General features: G+C 34.1%; 6 protein-coding genes and 1 long non-coding RNA gene across 9 annotated transcripts; 3 read left to right on the plus strand and 4 right to left on the minus strand.

Annotated features, from left to right (window-relative positions):
- Nucleotides 1-1,789: 1,789 nt before the first annotated feature.
- Nucleotides 1,790-2,496, plus strand: LOC143203511 (uncharacterized). Its single transcript, XM_076415690.1, has 3 exons — nucleotides 1,790-1,921; nucleotides 1,979-2,119; nucleotides 2,174-2,496. The coding sequence occupies exons 1-3, from the start codon at nucleotides 1,910-1,912 to the stop codon at nucleotides 2,300-2,302; spliced, it is 282 nt and encodes a 93-aa protein (XP_076271805.1). The 5' UTR covers nucleotides 1,790-1,909; the 3' UTR covers nucleotides 2,303-2,496.
- A 2,705-nt stretch (nucleotides 2,497-5,201) lies between these two features.
- On the minus strand, nucleotides 5,202-6,934 carry LOC143204349 (uncharacterized). Its single transcript, XM_076416932.1, has 3 exons — nucleotides 6,831-6,934; nucleotides 6,431-6,777; nucleotides 5,202-5,485 (listed from the first exon to the last, which is right to left on the minus strand). The coding sequence occupies exons 1-3, from the start codon at nucleotides 6,886-6,888 to the stop codon at nucleotides 5,417-5,419; spliced, it is 474 nt and encodes a 157-aa protein (XP_076273047.1). The 5' UTR covers nucleotides 6,889-6,934; the 3' UTR covers nucleotides 5,202-5,416.
- Nucleotides 6,935-9,279: 2,345 nt separating this feature from the next.
- LOC143203361 (uncharacterized) lies at nucleotides 9,280-9,870 on the minus strand. The gene is made up of 2 exons (XR_013007321.1): nucleotides 9,706-9,870; nucleotides 9,280-9,647 (listed from the first exon to the last, which is right to left on the minus strand). It is a non-coding gene; the product is annotated as an uncharacterized LOC143203361 (long non-coding RNA).
- Nucleotides 9,871-10,699: 829 nt separating this feature from the next.
- On the minus strand, nucleotides 10,700-11,728 carry LOC143203778 (uncharacterized). Its single transcript, XM_076416044.1, has 2 exons — nucleotides 11,351-11,728; nucleotides 10,700-11,287 (listed from the first exon to the last, which is right to left on the minus strand). The coding sequence occupies exons 1-2, from the start codon at nucleotides 11,363-11,365 to the stop codon at nucleotides 10,838-10,840; spliced, it is 465 nt and encodes a 154-aa protein (XP_076272159.1). The 5' UTR covers nucleotides 11,366-11,728; the 3' UTR covers nucleotides 10,700-10,837.
- Nucleotides 11,729-11,820: 92 nt separating this feature from the next.
- Nucleotides 11,821-13,031, plus strand: rnh1 (ribonuclease H1). The gene is made up of 6 exons (XM_076416040.1): nucleotides 11,821-11,980; nucleotides 12,030-12,182; nucleotides 12,231-12,428; nucleotides 12,485-12,576; nucleotides 12,637-12,812; nucleotides 12,874-13,031. The coding sequence occupies exons 1-6, from the start codon at nucleotides 11,883-11,885 to the stop codon at nucleotides 12,961-12,963; spliced, it is 807 nt and encodes a 268-aa protein (XP_076272155.1). The 5' UTR covers nucleotides 11,821-11,882; the 3' UTR covers nucleotides 12,964-13,031.
- On the minus strand, nucleotides 12,961-14,194 carry LOC143203776 (ribonuclease H1). 2 transcript variants are annotated; one of them, XM_076416041.1, is made up of 5 exons: nucleotides 14,055-14,194; nucleotides 13,543-13,749; nucleotides 13,399-13,490; nucleotides 13,174-13,349; nucleotides 12,961-13,113 (listed from the first exon to the last, which is right to left on the minus strand). In XM_076416041.1, the coding sequence occupies exons 2-5, from the start codon at nucleotides 13,677-13,679 to the stop codon at nucleotides 13,021-13,023; spliced, it is 498 nt and encodes a 165-aa protein (XP_076272156.1). In that variant the 5' UTR covers nucleotides 13,680-13,749; nucleotides 14,055-14,194; the 3' UTR covers nucleotides 12,961-13,020. The 2 variants fall into 2 exon arrangements, with proteins under 2 accessions (XP_076272156.1, XP_076272157.1); XM_076416042.1 differs by having other exon boundaries at nucleotides 13,543-13,945; nucleotides 14,055-14,180.
- Nucleotides 14,110-20,431, plus strand: LOC143203774 (casein kinase II subunit alpha). 2 transcript variants are annotated; one of them, XM_076416039.1, is made up of 6 exons: nucleotides 14,110-14,279; nucleotides 16,619-16,782; nucleotides 16,840-16,950; nucleotides 19,105-19,300; nucleotides 19,352-19,635; nucleotides 19,705-20,431. In XM_076416039.1, exons 1-6 carry the CDS (start codon nucleotides 14,236-14,238, stop codon nucleotides 19,998-20,000), a joined length of 1,095 nt encoding a protein of 364 aa, XP_076272154.1. In that variant the 5' UTR covers nucleotides 14,110-14,235; the 3' UTR covers nucleotides 20,001-20,431. The 2 variants fall into 2 exon arrangements, with proteins under 2 accessions (XP_076272154.1, XP_076272152.1); XM_076416037.1 differs by lacking the exon at nucleotides 14,110-14,279 and adding an exon at nucleotides 14,374-14,528.
- Nucleotides 20,432-20,486: the final 55 nt, after the last annotated feature.

The raw sequence follows: 20,486 nt of genomic DNA on the forward strand, positions 1-20,486 counted from the left end.
CTTAAACCCAATGATATAAAACACGTATAAGTCAATTTTTCTTCCACAATTTGACCTGACATGAAAATAGATCTGTTTATATAACGTTTACTAGCAAGTTTACGCAATTCACATTAAATGAAAGCAGTTATAAATGTTATTGTTTACGTGTTGCATAAAGATCACCGAAATCTGTAGAAAAATCTTTTTTTTTTCATATACGCATCATTAAATCGCGATCTAGTTTTTGGACACGCTAGTACTTTGTCGTTTCCCTTTTAACTGATGGAGTTGGTCTCTTAAGAGTACCAAGCACTTTCCCTAATATTTGCTTTGCGAACTGTCCACTGAAAACAGTCGAAATTACTATTTTCAGATAAATTCGACTGTTTTGTTCAATTCGTGATGTCAGACGGAGATGTACGAACCCTTTCCTGTATAATTTGTGAGAGAGGAAAGGACGGAAATAATTGCTTGGAGCTGTTAATTTTATATGTGCATATATTTTCCAACTGTAGCATAAGCGAGACGGAGATGTACATATTCCTTCACGTATTAACTTTAAAAAAGAAAAAGAAAAAAATAATTACTGAATAGTATTAATATGCAATTAATAATTTCATTATAAAGGAAGTAGAATTACTTTTATGTCTGAATATTCTGTGGATCTATAAAAAGAAATGGAATTTTTCTATGGAATGGAATAGTACCCCACAAATGTTTTATCGTATTTTAATATGTTAATTGCTATTTTCAAATAATATACTATAATAAATATAGACAATACAATAGAACTTGATAGAAACAAAAGATAAAAACTAAAGATGTACAATAACCATAAACACTAAATAAAAATTAAACGTATACCTAATCATAAAAAAAAACTAATTCATGACATAATAAAAAATTATGGCATAGTAACTACTAGAGCTTTTTTAAATAAAGTAAATGCTTTATTTATTATTGAATGGAAATATGTTTTAACAAAAATCGGGAGAGTAGTCGAAATATCCATAATTTCATAATTTTAATATTTTTACCCTATTTATATATAATATATTACCCTAAAGATCTTGAAAATATCGTTCAAAAATGCTGCTGTATTAATATACAATATATTGTTATTTACAAGCAAACCACCAAAGAAAGCATAAAACTATATATCTTACATATAAATCTATGTAAACATAAATTGGGTACATTTTTGTCAAAGTCGCATCTAGGACGACAGAGCCAGAGCTTCAAAAATCAGTCGAATGAAAATAGTGAAACCGAAAATAGTAACTAAAAGTACACGACTGAAACAGTCGATAATAAATAGTAACAAAATCAATCGGACTAAAAATAGCGACTGAAAACAGTCTAATGAAACAGCCACTAGCAAAAAAGTAGTATAGTCGATCCAAAAATAGCGGCTGAAACAGTCGGTAGTAAAAAGTAGTCAATTACTAAACAGTCGATAGTCGATTTCAGTCGATAATTCCCAACGTTATCTAATAACTAGTTATGTTAATAACCATTGTTTTTGAAACTTTTGTCCGAAAAGCTTATGTTTCTCTTCGCTGCTGTCTTATTTTCTTCACCGGTATCCTCTTTACCTATAAAAATCGATGATATTTAGCAAAACTACCGGTTGAAACAACAAGACAAAGTTATTCAGTATGAGGCCCCTTAAGACGCGTGCTTAAGTGACTGAAACCTACAACACAAGAACATATGAAGCAAATACGGCTTTTACAGCCACCGGTTGCATCATGACATTGACCTGCAACCCGTCATATCTCGCCTTCGTCGCTCTCCCCATTGACGCCCATACCAACGCCACAAAATCACTATAAAAACACCCAGTCCCGGTCGATCTAACATACTCGAACAATCGTTCAACCATAAACATCAGCTTCAGCCCAGTTCGAAAACAACACCCTTCAAGATGCTCAGAATCGTAAGTACGCTAGAGTCGTAGGTTTTTCCAGATTTTTGATATATTTGGTTGCCCAAGGCCGCCGTTATGGTATTGTTGATTGCCGCCGTCAACGCTGGATATCTGGGAGCCCCTTTGGCTTACAGCACCCCAATTGTGACCGCTCCAATCGTTAAAACAGCTGTACCCATCGCTACTTCCTATCAAAACACCTTCAAGGTAAGTCATAAAGCCATAATTCTAAAACAAATCTACCTAAAATTTTTAATATAGATAGCTGCTGCTCCAGTACCTCTGGTAGTCAAGCCAGCACCGATTGTCGCTGCTCCTATCATCAAAACAGCCCCTATTTTCGCTCCAGCTCTTCCAATCATCAAGAGCCCCCTGGTAACCTATCACTGAATACATTTTAATAAGATCAAACGAAGTCCATGACTACATTGTTATCATTGTCACTCAGCCAACATGCCTGGTAAAGGAAAACTGTAAAAAAAATTCATAAAGTATATACATGTACGTAAAAATTCTCGAAAAATATAATAAATTATTATACAGATCATTAATATATTAAATAAAAATAATTGTTGAGCAAGAAACTCTTTGTTTTTCACACAAAATGATACAGGGTGTCCCTATGTAAACATTCTGCCATTTTAGGTAAATCCTCAGTCAATGCCTTACTTAGTAATTATGAGGAAAAATTCGCATTTCGGGAAAATCAATATTTTTTCAGAAAAACTGGCGATAATAAACAATGCATTAACCGTAAAAATATTGACAAATAAATTCGAAAACAGAAAATCCTCAGTGATCGCTCCATATATGTTAAGAACCACAAATTACTTCAAGAGATTATACAAGAATCAAGTAGGCTTGCCAGCAGGTCCAGTACAGCTCTAAGAACAATATCTTGCAGGAAACAGTGAGGATATATAAAAAAGTATTCGTAACTATTATTTTATGTCTATTCTTCATCGGCCATATTTTTCGTATCTACAAGGAAATATTCTATTGAATGTTATCTAGTGCTGCTGTGACCAATATATGTTATCAGTATACAAGTGTAAGTATTAGTTCTGATAATATAGGAGAGGTGATTTCTATGTAGTTGTTAATATGCAATTATTTGACGGGAAATTATAGTAAAAGAACTTGAAAATGGCAAAAAAATACATATTCTACAGACTAAATAAAACAAAAACTACCAGAACATGTCTATTGAGCTGAAGGAAAAACAAATCCATATTTTCCAAATTTTCACGACCATAATCTATATCGAAAAAGTGCTTAACGAATTAATTTTTTGTATTGCTTGAGTTTATAATTTTTAAGAGATCTAACTTTTACCCTTCTTCACTATATAATGTGAAAACTAAAGACTGAATAAAAGTTATTATAGTACCGTTCGATTCGTTATAAATCACTCTATAATTCCTGCGATTTTCATTAACTTGTCTTTAGTTGAATAGAAATGACAACAAAAAATCTGAATATTGTAAAAATGTCCAAATTTTCATGACTATATATATGGAAAAAGTGTTAAAACATTTTATCTTTCAGATAGGGAGGAAAACCTCAAAATATATGTATTTTGGGGTGAATTAAACAAAAGTCCATGTTAAATTGCCTTAGAATGTATATTTTTAAAAATATGTGAAATAAACAGAAATCCAATAATTTTTTGAAAATACACTATTACCTATATAATCTAAAGACTGAAGACTGTATGAAAATTATTATAGTACCGTTCGATTCGTTATAAATCACTCTATAATTCCTGCGATTTTCATTAACTTGTCTTTAGTTGAATAGAAATGACAACAAAAAATCTGAATATTGTAAAAATGTTCAAATTTTTATGACTATATATATGGAAAAAGTGTTAAAAAATTTTATCTCTCAGATAGAGATGAAGACCTCAAAATATATGTATTTTGGGGTGAATTAAACAAAAGTCCATATTAAATTGCCTTAGAATGTATATTTTTAAAAATATGTGAAATAAACAGAAATCCAATAATTTTTTGAAAATACACTTTTACCTATATAATCTAAAAACTGAAGACTGTATGAAAATTATTATAGTACCGTTCGATTCGTTATAAATCGCTCTACAATTCGTGATATTTTCATTAACTTGTCTTTAGTTGAATAGAAATGACAACAAAAAATCTGAATATTGTAAAAATGTCCAAATTTTCATGACTATATATATGGAAAAAGTGTTATAAATTTTTATCTCTCAGATAGAGATGAAGACCTCAAAACATATGTGTTTTGGGGTGTATTAAACAAAAGTCCATGTTAAATTGCCTTAGAATTTATATTTTTAAAAATATGTGAAATAAACAGAAATCCAATCATTTTTTGAAAATACTCTATTCTCTATATAATGTAAAAAGTAAAGATTGTGTGAATATTATTTAGCACTGTTCGATTCGTTGTAAAAATGTCTATAATTCCTGTCATTTTCATTAACTTATCGTTATTTAAATAGAAATGACAGCAAAAAAAAATGAAAATTGTAAACATTGGACTGTATAATAAAAAAATTGATACAAGTACTCCAATACAGTTCCATTATATCCACTGATCCAGTGATCAAGTTTTTCAGTAAGAAACCGTAGAAATTCTTCATCTATCTCATCTTTACTTCCTAATAATAAATAAAATATTGCTCGTAGTATCACCAGAAGTCTTCATAGAATGCGATTGGTGAATTGGTTTAAATCAAGTACTGATCGTAAACACAAGGAAATGTTACGTAAAATAATCAACGAAACTATTTTACAATTTATTTTACAAGTATTACAATAACTTGTTTCTGTGGATAACAGATGATGTGCCTACCTAGATAATACCAAAAGATGTATCAGAGTTATTTTCTCTTCTCTCGCCCGCTCTATTCTCCAAGCTTTGCATCTCTGGTGGAGACTTTTTCAACAATTGATGAAGATTTCGAAAATGTTAGAGTGTAAGTCCCTCATTTTATTTTACCTCTCATTAGATAAACCTTCAAAACTTTTACACACGCCACACAGAATTCAATCCGTTCTAATACCTAATAAATAGGTTAATCTGAAAACAAACAACTAAGCATAACCTTCACACAAACCCAGTAATTAAAACGTCTTTTTGTGGTTATGGTTATTATGTTCAGATATCCGGCAAAACCTGCGCGGAATCAAATCAAGAGCGCTCTGATTTATTGGGTCTAAGCAGAAAAATCGCAACAACTGGTTCACAATGACATATAGACATACGCTGGATATACCTCGCGTTAATTAAATAATAAATCATCCATCTATATATATGCGTTTAATAATACACTGTAACGTAAAGAAAACACTGGACAGATAGGATACAAGACTTAAGAAATAGGACTGTACATTATAAAATACCCTGTATGTTTACTTATTACTATCTAACACTAGTTATATGGTGAAGCGTAGATTATACATATATAGTTTTTTTGTTGATATGGTGTTCCTGTTTCTACAAATACTTGATGGTGGATCAGAAGTGGCCAATTCCATTTGTTACGGGTGAGACGTGAGAATTTACAACAGGAACATGAGAAACGGTCTGAAAATAAGAGTTTTATTATACATACGCTCAAAACCATCAAAATCCCTCCTAAATAAGTCTACCTGTCTAATTTAAGTTAAGGCTTTAATTAACTTAAATTGTCAAACGTCATGTCAACAACATAACCTTAAAATATCAACTATTGTCGACAGAAATTTAGGTTTTGAAAGCACTAGCCATCTCTAGAGGTTGTGCGCCTAATTTTGCGACGTTGCCATTTACAAACAATCGAGATGTAATATCCAACGAACTACAGCGGCCATTTTGGAATTTCGCTAGTACTGATAGGAATTCTCTTCTGTAAGGTTAACATTTTGGTTCATATTTTAATTATAGATGATAGGCAATAGTGGATAAATCACCAATTCGTGAATATTGTCAAAAAAGGTATTACAACACTTAATCTGAATAGGCAAATGAAGACGTTCCATACAGACGCGTAATATTATAGAGGGCGAAAAATAAACCAAAACATTTTAACTTCGCTTTCAATAGAAACATTATTTTGACAAAAATTTTTATTATATTATATTCTTCAGATATACGTCTAATTTTCAACAAATGGCAACGTTGCAAATTCAAATACTTATACGCAAGTTAGAATTCTCCAGAACTAGACTCTTGTGATTCTCAATAGCTCTGCAATACTTTTTGATACGACAATTTCATTTGAACACTCAATCTTCGTAAAAACATATGGTATTCAAGTAAGGGAATTTGATGTGAGTGCTCCAAAAAGATTATGGGGAATTATTTTCATGCCAACCAATAAAGCATGCAGTAAGAGAAGCTGTAGTGAACCAAAACAAGGAAATGGAAACAGTATTGGTTGATTGGTATGGCAACGATGCTTACAAATAGTTCTATTATTTTACAATGAATATCGGAGGTTTATTGTCAGTTAAACTAGATTAAAACAAATTATCGTATTATATTAATTACCTGATGAACTATGGTGCCTGGATGAACGATATCGAACCTCGAATGGGTACTAAAGGCTGTGGTATAAGCCCTTGGTGGACCTGCCGGCACAGTGGCTATTCCAGCGGAGTTAGGGCTTATTCCTCCGGCACCACCCGCCCCCAAACCTCCACCGGCGCCCCCATAGCCCGTACCTCCCGAAGAACCCAACGAACCGCCTCTTCCGAGTCCGGACGAGCTCGCTGATACCGCTCCGAAGTTGTAGCTACCGTAGGAAGTGACCCCAGCTCCGGTGCTACCTCCACCGCCTCCCGGGGATCCGCTCAACCCAGCCGAAGAACTTCCCGGGCTCGCCAGACCAACCAGACCTGAAACCGTTCGATTTTTATGGCGGGTAATCGAAAGAACCCGCTGTATTTACCGATATTGGTTGCGCTGGATATGACCAGGGCACTAGAAAATATCAGGAGCTTCAGCATCTTCGCATAAATCTGGTGGACCAAAGTCGTAGCGACACTGATGATTTTGTCACGTATCTCGAATTTTATATCAAAGACAGCCGTGGTATATGAGCTGGTTATCGATACCGCATCCTTCAAGATATCAAGTAACGTATTTTTTTCATCTAGTATGTCATGTATCGTATTTTACCATAATGGATATAGTCTCATATTTAGGTGACCAAAGCAAGGACCGTTACGATATACGATGGTGAATGAAAGTTCTGATACAAAAAAATCAAAAGATTAAAGAATATAAACAGAGCTGCTTCGAAAAATAGAAAAAGTGAATTAAGGTAGGAAGCAGACAAAGATTACTCCCTATGGAGAGCAACTCGGAAATATAAAAGACCAATTATTAGAGTACCGCCTATTAAAAATGATCGAAATAATAGGTTCAACGCAACGATGAAAAACCTAAATTATTCGCAGAACATGTAGCTAACATATTCTAACCGGGTGATATAGAATCTGCAATAGATATAAATCCTGTAAAAATATTAATCAGTCCGATATAGCTGTAAATCTAATTTCTCCAATGATAGTTGTCATAGAAATTGACAACAACCTCAATCCTAAAGAGGCTTCTAGAACGGCTGATATTTTACCTGAGTTATTGAAGAAGCTGTCACGAATAGCAATAATCATGTTTATATAACAAGTCAATTGAAAAGTCCCCGGTCTACCATAATAAAACACATTTTTGGCAAAATTAGTTTTTTATTCATCATAATTCCGTTCAAGGCTGATACAGTGATTATAGCGATCCTCCAACATTTCGATACCATTTTTGTAGTACGATTTGTCCTTTTCTTCAAAATAGGTCTCAGTTTCGGCGATCACCTCTTCTTTATCTCAAAAGAATTGAGATCTGAGAACAGGAAATAATCGTTGCGGGCTAGATCTGGACAATACGGTGGATGAGGAAGCAATTCGAATCCCAACTCATTGATTTTTGCCATCGTTTTCACTGAGTTGTGACACGGTGCATTGTCTTGGTGAAGCAGCACTTTCTTTTCCTTCAAATGAGGCCGTTTCTCGCTGATTTCGTTCTACAAATGGTCCAATAACGCTATATAATAGTCGCTGTTGATGGTCCCTGCTTTTTCAAGGTAGTCAATGAAAATTATTCCATGCACATCCTAAAATACAGACAGGGTTTATCGTGTGCAGTCCTCTCGGATAACTGTCGATTGGACTTCGGAGTGAAATGATGGAGCCATGTTTCATCCATTGTCACATATCGACGCAAAAACTCGGGTTTATTACGCTTGATCATCTTCAAACACTGCTCCGAATCGTCATTGTTTATATATTTAGAGTGTCTGCTATTTCATTCAATTTCAACTTAAAATCATTCCAAATCATTTTGTGGATTTTTTAAATATTTTCGTCCGCAACAACCTCTCTCAGGTGTCCATTGCGTTCACCATCTTCGGTGCTCATTTCATCACGTTTAAACTTAGCATACCAATCCTTGATGGTTGATTTTTCTGGAGCAGTGTCTGGAAACTCGGCATCAAGCCAAGCTTTTGCTTCAACTGTATTTATTCCCTTCAAAAAGCAATATTTTCATTCAACACGCGAAATTCATTTTTATCAATTTTTTTCAAAATAACAAAATTTACTTTACTCAGAATGCTATAATTCACAAACTAATGATCCTACAACTGTCAAATTTATACACGCATCTTTTGAGGGGGTTAGGGCTATTTAAAAAACATATGGATTTAATTGTAGTAGCGCCATCTATGTGTCAGGCCGGGGACATTTCAATTGACTTATTTATAGAAATACCAGATTGCCAGTTGGATTTCTGAATCACCGACAATCGACCAAGTGCACAGAGTAACTGCGATTATTGAAAAGGCACTTGAAAAAAGACAATATTCCTTGACGTCTCACAAGCTTTACTCACCGGGTATCTCATTTGGGATTAATCTACAAAATGAGCAAATTTCCACCGCGGGATTACTCTCAATTGCGGAAATCGTATATTTTCGAAAGAAAATTTAGAGTGTTGCATAAAGGGGCATTCTCAACACTTAACACTTAAACCTATTTCGGCTGGAGTTCCACAAAGTAGTGTATTTTAGTTTTATTTCAATTTGGTAAATACATGTTCGTGTATTTTAGTTTTATTTTAATTTGGTAAATACATACTGATGTATTAATCCCGTACCCGCCGTGCTTATATACTAATGCAAGTACAACAGAACAGTGGTGATAAATTAATTTGTAAACAAAGATTGTACTAAGCATATCCAATGTAAAAAGCAATTAATTTTTAAAAATGTTCTGATAATATGTAGACAGTTGTTTTACGAAAATCAATTAATTATTGGAAATTTAGAAATGAAACTGCACAAATTAGGTATATACAATATTTATTGCTAAAGCTCTTATTCTATTATCACATACAGAGGCGACAAATGATCATTCGACCTCAGAAACTGTCATCATTCCTATCCCAAGTAAGCAGCAGCAATGGGTGTTCGCACCAGCGGAGCTGGGGCTGCAACAAATGGTGCTGCGAATGGTACTGGTCCACGAACAGCTACGGCTGGGCGAGCTACAAGAGGTGCGGATACCACCGGTGAAGCTACAGCATGATTAATAACGCTGGCACTGTAGGATGACGCATAGGGAACGGAATAAGCGACAGGTACTGCAGGGACTGCGCGGATAATGCCTCCGATGCAGCAGGAAATGGACAGAACCACCACTAAGAAGAAAAACTGCGAAAAACATCAGTTTTAACGAAATAACGTAACTAATAAACTCAAAATTACTCACCATGATCTTTGAAGCCATTTTGTACGAAGTGCTTTAGCTGAGTACGACAAAGTACTGTACCTTGAACAGGTCTGGCCGGTATATTTATACTGTACCATCCAAAAAAGGCTCTAAACATGGAAATGCATGGTGGGAATCGAAGTAGGCCTACCATGACGAAAAAAAATTGACACGTTATGTCACTAGACCCGTCAACATTGACACGTTTTTGTTCCAATTTTTTCTTAATGGAACTGAGAACCAATTTCACTGACTTTCGTAAAAGTGACTGCCGATGAATAATAAAAAGATTTCGACTTCAAGATGGTCAGCTTCTCCATATTCAAGTCGCGTAAACCGAATTTTCGTTCGTACAGGATCTGTTCCGTGTTTATAATATGATAATTAATCAGTTTCCATTTCTAAAAGGTTTCTATATGAAGCAAACATAAAACAAAACCTATTATATAACAAAGGTTGAAGAAAAACTCTCCAACTGGTCGAAAAAATGCGTTTAAATATTAAATATATAGTTCGATATAAACAGACATTCCTTAAAGAATGCACATTTTTTTAGTACAAAAAACTTAACAAAAAATAGCCACACAAAATCTAATATAAATTACGTCACTTAAATTTTATTGACATCCAAATGATATTAAAAAAAACTAATATAAACATATGGGATACTTTAGTTTTAAAACGTAATATAAATATATACATATCAGCATAGAATAGTTGATAAGAAGGAAAGCCTAAAATACAACATAAAAATATAATTCCTTTTAATAATTTCTAGGTTATATCATTTTAATATTTTCATTCTAGTGTATCGCTAGTTGCATATATAGGTATAAAAAATATTTTTCTTCTTTCATAAGTTGATCCAATCGCGTATTTTGTTGACACTTGTCAAATTAAATCGTCTTCTTAAAATATATCAAAGCTATTAAATATATATTTATATGGTTTTTTTGTTTATAGTTACTAAATATAATAAAAACAAAAGCAAATATAGAAACAAATTTTATATATTCAAGGCTTACTAGACTATCAGTCAGTCTAAAACTTTACATAGTAGATATAATACAGTACTTTGGTATCATCCGCTTAAAAATAAGGACCCTGGGGGGCGCTTAAACGTTAACGTGTCTTATCCTAACAATGGAGCAGGCGCTAGTGGTGGAGACAGAGCTGGAGTGAACGCTGGAGCTATGGCTGGAATCGATCTGGCATACAATCCACCGGCGTAAGGTAAAACTGGCGCAGCTGGGGCAAAGGCTGAAGCTACTGTAGCGACTCTGGGTAAAAGTGGAGCTGCGGGTGCTGCAAAAGGTGCGGGAAACACTGGAGTTACGGGAGGGGGTAGGACGGCTCTCTGTACGATGGCTGGAGCTCCAGGAAGGACGCCGGCAGCATAGGGAGCATCGAAAACGTGCAAGTTACGCGAGAAAGTGTTCACTTGGGCTGAGAAAGGACGAATACTGGGAGGAGAGATCTGGGCGTATCTTAGCACCGGAGCCGCAACGGGAGCTGGAGCTACAGCAAATCCTAGATGGCACTCAACGCTGGAAAGGGTTACCACGCTCAGAACTGCTACAATCTACGAAATAATTCAAAACATCGTTCATAAAGACTGATTCAAAAACGAAAATTCCACACCAACCTTCAGGAAGGACATAGTGATGTTTAACTTGGTTCAAACTGTAATACCTAAACGACTGATGCCCAAGAAGTATAAAAAATCGCTTATATACGGCTCAGTTAAAATAAAAATCAATTATTGATACACCCAGTGAAAGTGGCGTTTCCTAAATACGCGTACGTGAATGTTTTTTTTTAATTTAATTTCGAACAGCACGTCTTTCTTATATCAATCCTAACATAATCGACGTTATAATATTCATAACAAGTGCTGTGAATTAATCTAATTTTTTAACACTTATCCTTTATTAGGCAACCAATGATGCAAGCTATTATTAATCCGATCGTTGAGACACCACCGATACAATAAACACGAATATAATTTTATTCCTAATTATCTTAATAATAATGGATAATTCTAACAAAATAAAATTAATAGGTAATAGAACAAGAAGAATGAAGGAAGAAAAATTTAATTTTTATATTATGAATTTATACCTAACCCCACAAAAAAGAAAACAACTGTCACTTATAAGACGTTTATTTTTAAATCAATGAGTTTGAATTTACAATTTATCAAATATAGTTTTAACTACTGTAATATTACCTGCCATCTGTTCAGGGTGAGAGTAAAAAGAATGGACAATTCAATGTAAGTATTGTATGATATTTATTGTTCGGTTTTAATAGATTTCTTGTAGTGTGATACAAGTGAACCAGCTGCTTCAGAGCCTTAATCAGGCTAAAAGAGACGCTATCGCTATTGAGGATAGAATAAAGGATATTCGATCAGAAATAAACCGTTTGACGGCTTGTACAAAATTGTTGTTGAACAATTCAGGTAGTTCTAATAGGTAATTTTTTAACAGTGTTATTCTTATTTTATAATTTAATATTTGTAGTAATATATGTTATATGTCCAAGTCGTCAGCAAAAAGATTACTAGATTGTGACTCTGAATCAGAACCGAAGAAAAGTAAAAGTGAAGTTCCTAATGAGAATGGTTATGTTGTAGTTTATACTGATGGTGCTTGTGAGAACAATGGGAAAGCCAATGCCAAAGCTGGCATCGGAGTTTGGTTTGGTGATGGACACTCACTGTAATTATCACCAAAACAATCTCAAACATCAAATGATCCACTGTTTTTTTTTACAGAAATGTGTCTGAACCAGTCAAAGGACGGCCTACAAATAACACAGCTGAAATACAGGCATCTATAGCAGCACTACGAATAATTAAAGACTTAGGTTCATGATAGTAGTCTGTGTTGAAGAATCATAATGCTGAATTATAACTTATTATTTTAGGGTACAGGAAGGTGAAACTATTTACAGACTCCCAGTTTACTATTAACTGTATAACTAAATGGATTAAAAAATGGAAAGTTAATGGATGGAAACTTTCAACAGGTGGTGCAGTGAAGAATAAAGAAGATCTAGTTGTTTTGGATGGTTTGTGTCAAAATTTTGATGATATTAAATGGGTGAGTGTATCATCATTATCTGGGATTTTATTAAATATAAATATTTCCTCTTATTTTTCAGGAGTACTGTGCAGGACATGCTGGTATTAAAGGTAATGAAGCAGCAGATGAACTGGCAAGAAGAGGAGCTATGAGATACAAACCTTCATAAGACAAAAAACACTTTTATTGTATATTATATGTATTTAAACTGTACAAATAAAATTCACTAATGTGTAATTTGTTGTAATTTAGCAGCTTGTTGGGCTAATTTATGTGCAGCCTCATTTCCATAATGTCCTGAATGGCCACAAACATGTTCCTAAAAACAATTAAAGAACTCGGTAAAACTGGATTAAACTAAGCCTCTTTGGTCACATACCCATTTGATATCAGAGAATATACTGCAAGCACCATCAAACTTTAACAGTACATCATAGTTTTTAACAGGTTTCCTGTTACCTTTACACCAATCATTGGCCTTCCACTTGTCTATCCACCCATTGACACAGCTCAATATATAACTAGAGTCGGTGTAGATCTTGGCTTTATCGTAACCTGACAAAAACAATAATAATCATTTAACTTCCCTCAAGGATTTTGTTACCTAATTTGTGGATTAATTGTAATGCTGCTGTCGATGCTTGAACTTCGGCTCTCATATTCGTTGCAGGACCATCCAACGGCATTCCTATATTCCTAAAAAAACACACAACTTAAGAAAACAGCATATACCAAAATTTGCACGTACAATGGACATTTGTCAGAAAACCATACTCCATAGGCACTTTTGGCTTCACTAAGACCATTTTTAACGCACGCTCCATCAGCATAGGCTACAACATATCCGTCTTCTAAAGGAAGATAAAGGTTTGTCTCTGAATGCATAACAACGGGTTTTAAACTCGAACAAATCGCGAAGATTATGAAAACATTTATCGTTCAGGCACATATTTATCTTAAACAAAATACAAATAAAAACCAGAGTAATATTATGCAAATATTGCATTCTTCGTTAAAAAAAATATACCGTAAAACTTTTTATGAACGACAACAATGACACACTTTTTCTATGTGACACACTTGGTTAGGTTTTATCTGTACAATTTATCTTCTCGTTTAATAAATTTCAAAATTGTAATTAAAATTTAATACTAAAATGAAATTGTTTTAATATATATAAGTCACTTGAAATTAAAATTACACTAGAAAATAATAAAAATACTTCCAGAACCAATGCCAAATTCAGGCAGATATACAAACCTGTTTCAACTTGTTGAACAAAATATCGATAAGTTAGTCATCTTCCAATAACGACAATCCAAATGAGGCAGGCCGTGATTTTTATTTTTGACGTATCAATCAGTTCTCTGCGAGACAAAAATTCTAGTCAAGTTTCCTGTCAACTATTTGGTGTTTACAAATAAAATCAGTCCCAAAGAATATGTTCAAACCGGCGATTTTAGATAACTATGAAGACGACAACTCGTAAGTACCGCACGGGGTTGTTTTTTCTGTCGTCGTAGAACGTTTTATCTGGCGTTGTGTAAATTATTAGTAATCTTCTAAGCCTTGTTATCTCTTTATGTCGTATTTGTTCGAAACATTTACACAATGAATTAAATTAGTTACCGAAAACTATAACGTAAGGAGTTTCGATAACGCGATGTTTCTAAATTCGATGCTTTCAACAAGAATACCTTTCGAGTTTTATCCGCAGATTGACAAGAACGAATGGTAAATATGCAAACAGTGTTTCGGGGAACTTTATATAATCATCATTCTATCCTCAGTAAGGATAATAGTGCATAGACGTTGTCTTGTACTGTGTTAAAGAATAGTTTGTGACTTAGTTAAACAGAACAAATTCTTTATATGCGCGCAACTAAAATTTCAAAAAGATTATATTTCAGGCTATGTTGTCAGTTTGTGTGTATTATATATATTTAAGAGAAATGCGATATACATAATTACAGGTTAGATTTATAAACAATATAGGCTCAGATTTACCAAATTTGATTATAATCCGTTACATTTAGAGATAAATGATTGTGGATTAATAACAACTTTAAACGTATTAAACGACACCAATTAAAACTACAGATTTATGCAATAATTATATATTATTAGTGATTTTTTCATACTTGATGCACCGGTTTGACTTAATTTTATTGTTTTGAACATTATAACAGTTTCAGTATTTTTTAAAAGCTATATATTAATGCAACTTAGCAATAAAAATTAGAAAATACGGAGCAAAATATAGAGAATACGTTTTATTGTATCATGTTATATTGTCAAGATGTCGAAATTACAGGGATATAAAGAATTTTATGCTGAATCGATTGGTAGTATAACAATATTCATTCAACTTTTAGTTTTTAAGTTATACAATGGAAAATGTGCTTTCAAACCATGAGTGGATTTCTAATTATGTCACAAAACTTAAAACTTATAAATTCTAAAACAATTTAACATGGATTTTGTTTCTTTCGCCTCAGTATACAAATATATCTTGAGAGTTTTATCTTTCACCGAGAGCTAAAAAAATTTAACACTTTCATACATATGTACTCGTGAAAACTGGCGATTTTTTGACTTTCTCAAGATGTTTCTTGCCATCTCCATTCAAATAACAGCAAGTTAATGAAAAATACAAGGATTATAAAGAATTGTCCACTGAATCGGATAGTAGTATAACGATTTTCCTACAGCTTTTAGTTTTAAATTATACAATGAAAATTGTATTTACAAAACTTAGTGTATATATAACTCGCAAACCAATTTAATATGGATTTTCGTTTTTTCCGTCCCAAAATACATATATTTTGAGAGTTTTATTTTTATTTAAGAAACATCCAATTTGCCATTTTTTTATAATATTTTTCCATATATAGTCGTAAATATTTACTATTTTTTGGACATTTACAAGATTTTTTTGTCCCATTCCGTTCAAATAATAATAATAATAATTATCATTATTTTTTATTATTATTTTTTTAATTTTAAAGTATTTTACCAACGAGGGTTTATCTGTACTGGACTTACTGTTTAACGTGGGCTCCGAACCACGGTTCTCGGCATTAAGCTACCGACTGGCGAGTGACCAACTTAGATATCATCCCAGAAGACATCCGGTCTTACACAGCCTGGTTAGTGGCGTCACTGGGATCATTTTCCTTGTCGGATTTGGTACTCTTGACTAGAACAATTACAAATATTAAACAATCACAAATATAAATTTACGACCATGTCCCAGCAAGATTCGAACCCGCGACTATCGCAAGAGTAGGTGTATCGTCCTGTTGTCTTTACCATTGCACCAACCAAGCCAGCTTGTCATTATTAAATGATATACTACGCTTTTTTATTTGTTTTTATTTCGTTTGTTGATAGATCATTCGAATAAGTCATATTTTTGAATACCCTAGCTCTAGGTGGATAGTTTAATTTGTAGTTCTGGTTCTTTATCTATGGTGTCTTCTTTTGTTAGCTGAGTTACGTTCATAAATAGTCCTTAAATTAAATCGACAGTTACTTAGAATGGTTAATAAATAATAATATTTCAGTGCTTGTAATAATGAAGTTACCTTTTTAATAATTAATTTCAGATGTTAGAATAATTAAATAGATTTTTTTTTAGTTTTGCGTTAAAAATAAGTATTAAAAAAGGCATTTGCATATCTTATTACATATATCAACTGGCAATGTAGCAGATTGAAATATAAATGTTCTTAAATGTTAGGATACGCGTATATCTATTGAATTGTTCTAACCAGTATCTTCAAACTTTATGTCATAGCGTTATACAGCGATTTGTATTTCAGTGAAGCCAAAAATGATATTATCAAGACTGTATCCAGAGTGTACGCGGACGTCTTGACGAAAAAACCAAGCACATATTACGAATATGACAATTTCCAACCGGAATACGATCGAATCGATGACTACAGCCTAATACAGAAAGTAGGCAGCGGGAAATACAGCATCGGTAAAGTCCCGAAGCGTGTTATTTAATTTCCCCTTCATTACGAGGGTTTTCTTATAGTGTTCGAGGCTTTGCACGAGTCCAAATGCGAAAGGGTTATCGTGAAAATGCTGAAACCGGTCAGAAAAAAGAAGATAAAGCGTGAAATCAAGATACTGGACTGTCTGAAAGGTCAGTTTGGTTATGTTGCCGGAAATACTTTACTCGATGTTGTTTAGGTTATGTTTGTTATTGTTTTGAGACTACATGGAAGTGAACAAGACGTAATATATCATTGGCTAGTTGAGAGCAGTCGCACTTAAATAAAATGAATAACGTTTCAATTTAATTTGGTTATGTTTGTATTGTCTGCGGCAATTTGTAAATTCGTTTTAGAACCAGGAAATATTTTCCTTCTCACTTTATTCTAGTTAAAAAGAGACACAATGCTGTCTGGTTATTTCGAACGCGTAAAGGAATGGGCCTGTCAGAGTCGTCCGATTGTCAGACGTATGCAAATTTCTTGAATGCGATAGTGATAAGAGGTTATAACTCTAACCAATAAGCTATTGTGGCTGTATAATTAACTGTAGTTTTTCGATGTACTGTAATATTAAAATAAATTATATTTGATAACATTTTTAAACTAAACTAAAACTCAGAGTTGATGCGGCAACATTGCGACGTTTTGACGTTACAAATTTAGATGACGTATATTCAAAATAACTTTGAATAGAAAGGAATTTGAATTTGATAGATAATGTTTAACTGAGTTACTGAAAATATTAATGAAAACTAAATAGACAGAACAAACTTTAGCACTAATACTTGATGAAATTTCATTGCATATTATTGATGTATTTCTTTGCTTTTTCTTTTGGTCTTTTCACGCTACCAGTGTGCCCTAAATGTTCTTTGTGTTTGTTCCTTTCATATTCTTATCATATATAGACCCTCGCATATTATATTTTTTCTAACCACTATGAGCAATGGTTTGGATAACAACCAAACATTGTTGGATAACTTTTACTTTTTACATTCTTTGCCATTATAGACCTTTGAAATGTATGAAATGTGTCCTATTCTGGTAATTTCGTTGATGTTGTCACACGTAGAATATATTTTTTGGTCTTAAAATTACGAAGTACTTATTCTACGATAGACAACATCTTCCTGGGCTAAACATCTATGTGTGTGTTTTTAATGTACACTGAGTTTTACTAATAATTTCACTGAATTAAATCAAATGGTTTTACTCTTTATAATCTTCTGACTAAGCCATCATTATCTAGGAACTAGAGATCCTCAACATTGATGTGCTGATGGAGCATCTAATCATGTCTTTGGGCATAGTACTAGATAACACCATCGACAGTTTCTACAGTACAGTACCTTATTTTGGGATATTTGTATAATATTTCTATTGCTTTGGCTGGCACAACCCTGAATAACGTAAGTCCACACTGGTTTCAAGACTTGTTGGTATCTACCCAATAACCAGTACATTTTTTGGCTTCCACAACAGTTTAACATCAAGACTCATGCCAAGATATTTGACTGTATTTCCGTATGGAACTACTTGTTGTTATTTATATATATACTGGCTTGTGCTTGATTATTTTGTTGAATTTCGACAATAGCTGTTGGTAATTTTTAGACCGATTTAGTATTCTTATTTCCAATGGCTCGGATTATAGTATTATCTGCAAATGCAGCAACAACATTTTCATTAAACGTCCTGAGTGTATAGCAGATAAAGGAGTTGTCCCAATACACTCACCAATGGCACACCTGCTTGTATTTTCCTGAAGATAAACTAGGCATCTACTTGAAGTTTCGGTCAGTTATATAAGACTCTAAAATGTTTAAATGTTTAAATGTTTAAATGTTGGTCAGGAAGAACCAATTTAATCTTATGCCTTCAACCCTCGTGCCATACTTTATCGAAAACTTGAGCAATGTTGCAGATCACATTTAATTTTCTTCTAGTGATTTTTCTCTCACTATGGCGATTCTGTGACCCTAAATATCCAGAATATATAATAATTGTTATTCATACTCTGATTTTAGTTGTGTTTTTGAAGGAATTTTGTACCAATAATATATAGTATACCAACATATATTTCCTGGAGTTTCTTATATATTCATAAACTCAATGTGTCGTCTCAGCTTGGCTATAATTGTTTAACTTCCTCTATCACCAGTTAAAAAACAAGTTAAAAAACAAGTTTTTTGTTGTAAATTAATTTCGTCAAGTATAATTTCATCTAAAAACAGCCAGCAGATCAATCTAATCATATAGGACATCTTGTTTACTCCCATGTGGTTTATTGTTTTGACGTTTAGGTGGCGTTAATATCATCAAGCTACTGTCGGTGGTAGAGATTCCGATGAATCTCACCGCCTTGGTGTTCGAGCAGCTGGTCAAGAGCGAAGACTTCAAGAATGTGCATTTGAAGCTGTCGGAGGAGGACACCCGCTACTATTTATTTGAGGTTCTGAAGGCGTTGGACTTCTGTCACTCGAACGGTATCATGCACAGGTAGAGGTCGCCGATTTCCGGGTCGTCTTGTGTCAGTTTTTTCGTTTTCAGGGACGTCAAGCCCCACAATCTGATCGTGGACCTGGAGAATCGGAAGATCCGCCTTATCGACTGGGGCCTCGCGGAGTTCTACCATCCCGGGCAAGAGTACAACGTGCGGGTGGCCTCCCGGTACTTCAAGAGCCCGGAACTGCTAGTCGACTACGGCTACTACGACTACTCGCTGGACATCTGGAGTTTCGGTTGTATGTTAGCCTCGATGCTGTTCCGCAAGGAGCCCTTCTTCCACGGCAGCAGCAACTACGACCAGCTGCTCAAGATCGTCAGCGTTCTCGGTGAGCCTTGGCTTCGTCTACCCTCCTGTTACCTCCATCGAAAATCCGTTTTCTTCATCATTGTAATAGGACGATCCGAGCTGGACAACTACCTGATGAAGTACCGCATCAAACTCGACAACACCCTCCACCAGATCCTGGGCCACCACTCGCGCAAACCCTGGCAGCGGTTCGTCAACACGGAGAACGAATACCTGGTGGACAGCGACGCCCTGGACCTGCTCGACAACTGCCTGAAGATCGACCACATGGAGAGGATCTCGGCGAGGGAGGCGATGCAGCACCGCTACTTCTCCAAGGTGAGGAGGAGGGCCGCCTCGCAGGACGCCTCCTGGGCCTCGGCCCAGATGACCTCGGCCTACTGAGTCTCTACGCGGACCATTCTGTTCTAATTAAGTTTCAACCACGAAATATATTTTTATTTTAATCTCAGCGTATTTATCGTTTAATAAATAGAATAAAAACGTTTTGTTTTGTCAGTTTAACCTATTAATTCTTCCTCTTTTTAAAGAGAAATAATACTGGTGATATATCGTGAAATTGTTGGTTGCCTATGACAAGAAAAATAAACACCGGTTGCCTGACGTTGATGTATATTTAATAATAAGACAAAAATGTTGTTTCGTCTTTTTATTTACTCGTTATTAAATATCAGTGAGAGAAAATATTTTCAACCACATCCCGAATAATCATAGTTGAATGAAAATTTTGGTTTAATAAAAGGATATAAAAGTTTATTTACCAATAGTTTATATTCTATGTTTATATATTTTGAGTAATAAAAACGTTTCTATTTTATGTGTTATTAATTAAAACTCCAGTTTTCCTCTTTAGTTATAAAATATCAAGAA

The sequence above is a fragment of the Rhynchophorus ferrugineus genome, unplaced genomic scaffold (genome assembly GCF_030347505.1).
Source record: "Rhynchophorus ferrugineus isolate W39M unplaced genomic scaffold, kcgeb_rfMv2 rfM10, whole genome shotgun sequence".
In the NCBI taxonomy this organism is placed as follows: Eukaryota; Metazoa; Arthropoda; class Insecta; order Coleoptera; family Curculionidae; genus Rhynchophorus; species Rhynchophorus ferrugineus.

Excerpts from the sequence above, each read along its gene's own strand:
- rnh1 (XM_076416040.1), top strand. The coding sequence starts at position 11,883 with ATGAGTTTGAATTTACAATTTATCAAATATAGTTTTAACTACTGTAAT. Across the intron at positions 12,429-12,484 it reads TTTGGTGATGGACACTCACT|AAATGTGTCTGAACCAGTCA; the intron begins GTAATTATCACC and ends TTTTTTTTACAG. Across the intron at positions 12,813-12,873 it reads ATTTTGATGATATTAAATGG|GAGTACTGTGCAGGACATGC; the intron begins GTGAGTGTATCA and ends CTTATTTTTCAG.
- LOC143203511 (XM_076415690.1), top strand. Across the intron at positions 2,120-2,173 it reads CCTATCAAAACACCTTCAAG|ATAGCTGCTGCTCCAGTACC; the intron begins GTAAGTCATAAA and ends TTTTTAATATAG.
- LOC143203776 (XM_076416041.1), bottom strand. The coding sequence starts at position 13,679 with ATGCATTCAGAGACAAACCTTTATCTTCCTTTAGAAGACGGATATGTT. Across the intron at positions 13,350-13,398 it reads ACAATTAATCCACAAATTAG|GTTACGATAAAGCCAAGATC; the intron begins GTAACAAAATCC and ends TGTTTTTGTCAG. Across the intron at positions 13,114-13,173 it reads TATTCTCTGATATCAAATGG|GAACATGTTTGTGGCCATTC; the intron begins GTATGTGACCAA and ends AATTGTTTTTAG.
- LOC143204349 (XM_076416932.1), bottom strand. The coding sequence starts at position 6,888 with ATGCTGAAGCTCCTGATATTTTCTAGTGCCCTGGTCATATCCAGCGCA. Across the intron at positions 6,778-6,830 it reads ATCCAGCGCAACCAATATCG|GTCTGGTTGGTCTGGCGAGC; the intron begins GTAAATACAGCG and ends GAACGGTTTCAG. Across the intron at positions 5,486-6,430 it reads CAGGCACCATAGTTCATCAG|ACCGTTTCTCATGTTCCTGT; the intron begins GTAATTAATATA and ends TCTTATTTTCAG.
- LOC143203774 (XM_076416037.1), top strand. The coding sequence starts at position 14,458 with ATGTTTCTAAATTCGATGCTTTCAACAAGAATACCTTTCGAGTTTTAT. Across the intron at positions 14,529-16,618 it reads CAGATTGACAAGAACGAATG|TGAAGCCAAAAATGATATTA; the intron begins GTAAATATGCAA and ends TTTGTATTTCAG. Across the intron at positions 16,951-19,104 it reads GATACTGGACTGTCTGAAAG|GTGGCGTTAATATCATCAAG; the intron begins GTCAGTTTGGTT and ends TTTGACGTTTAG.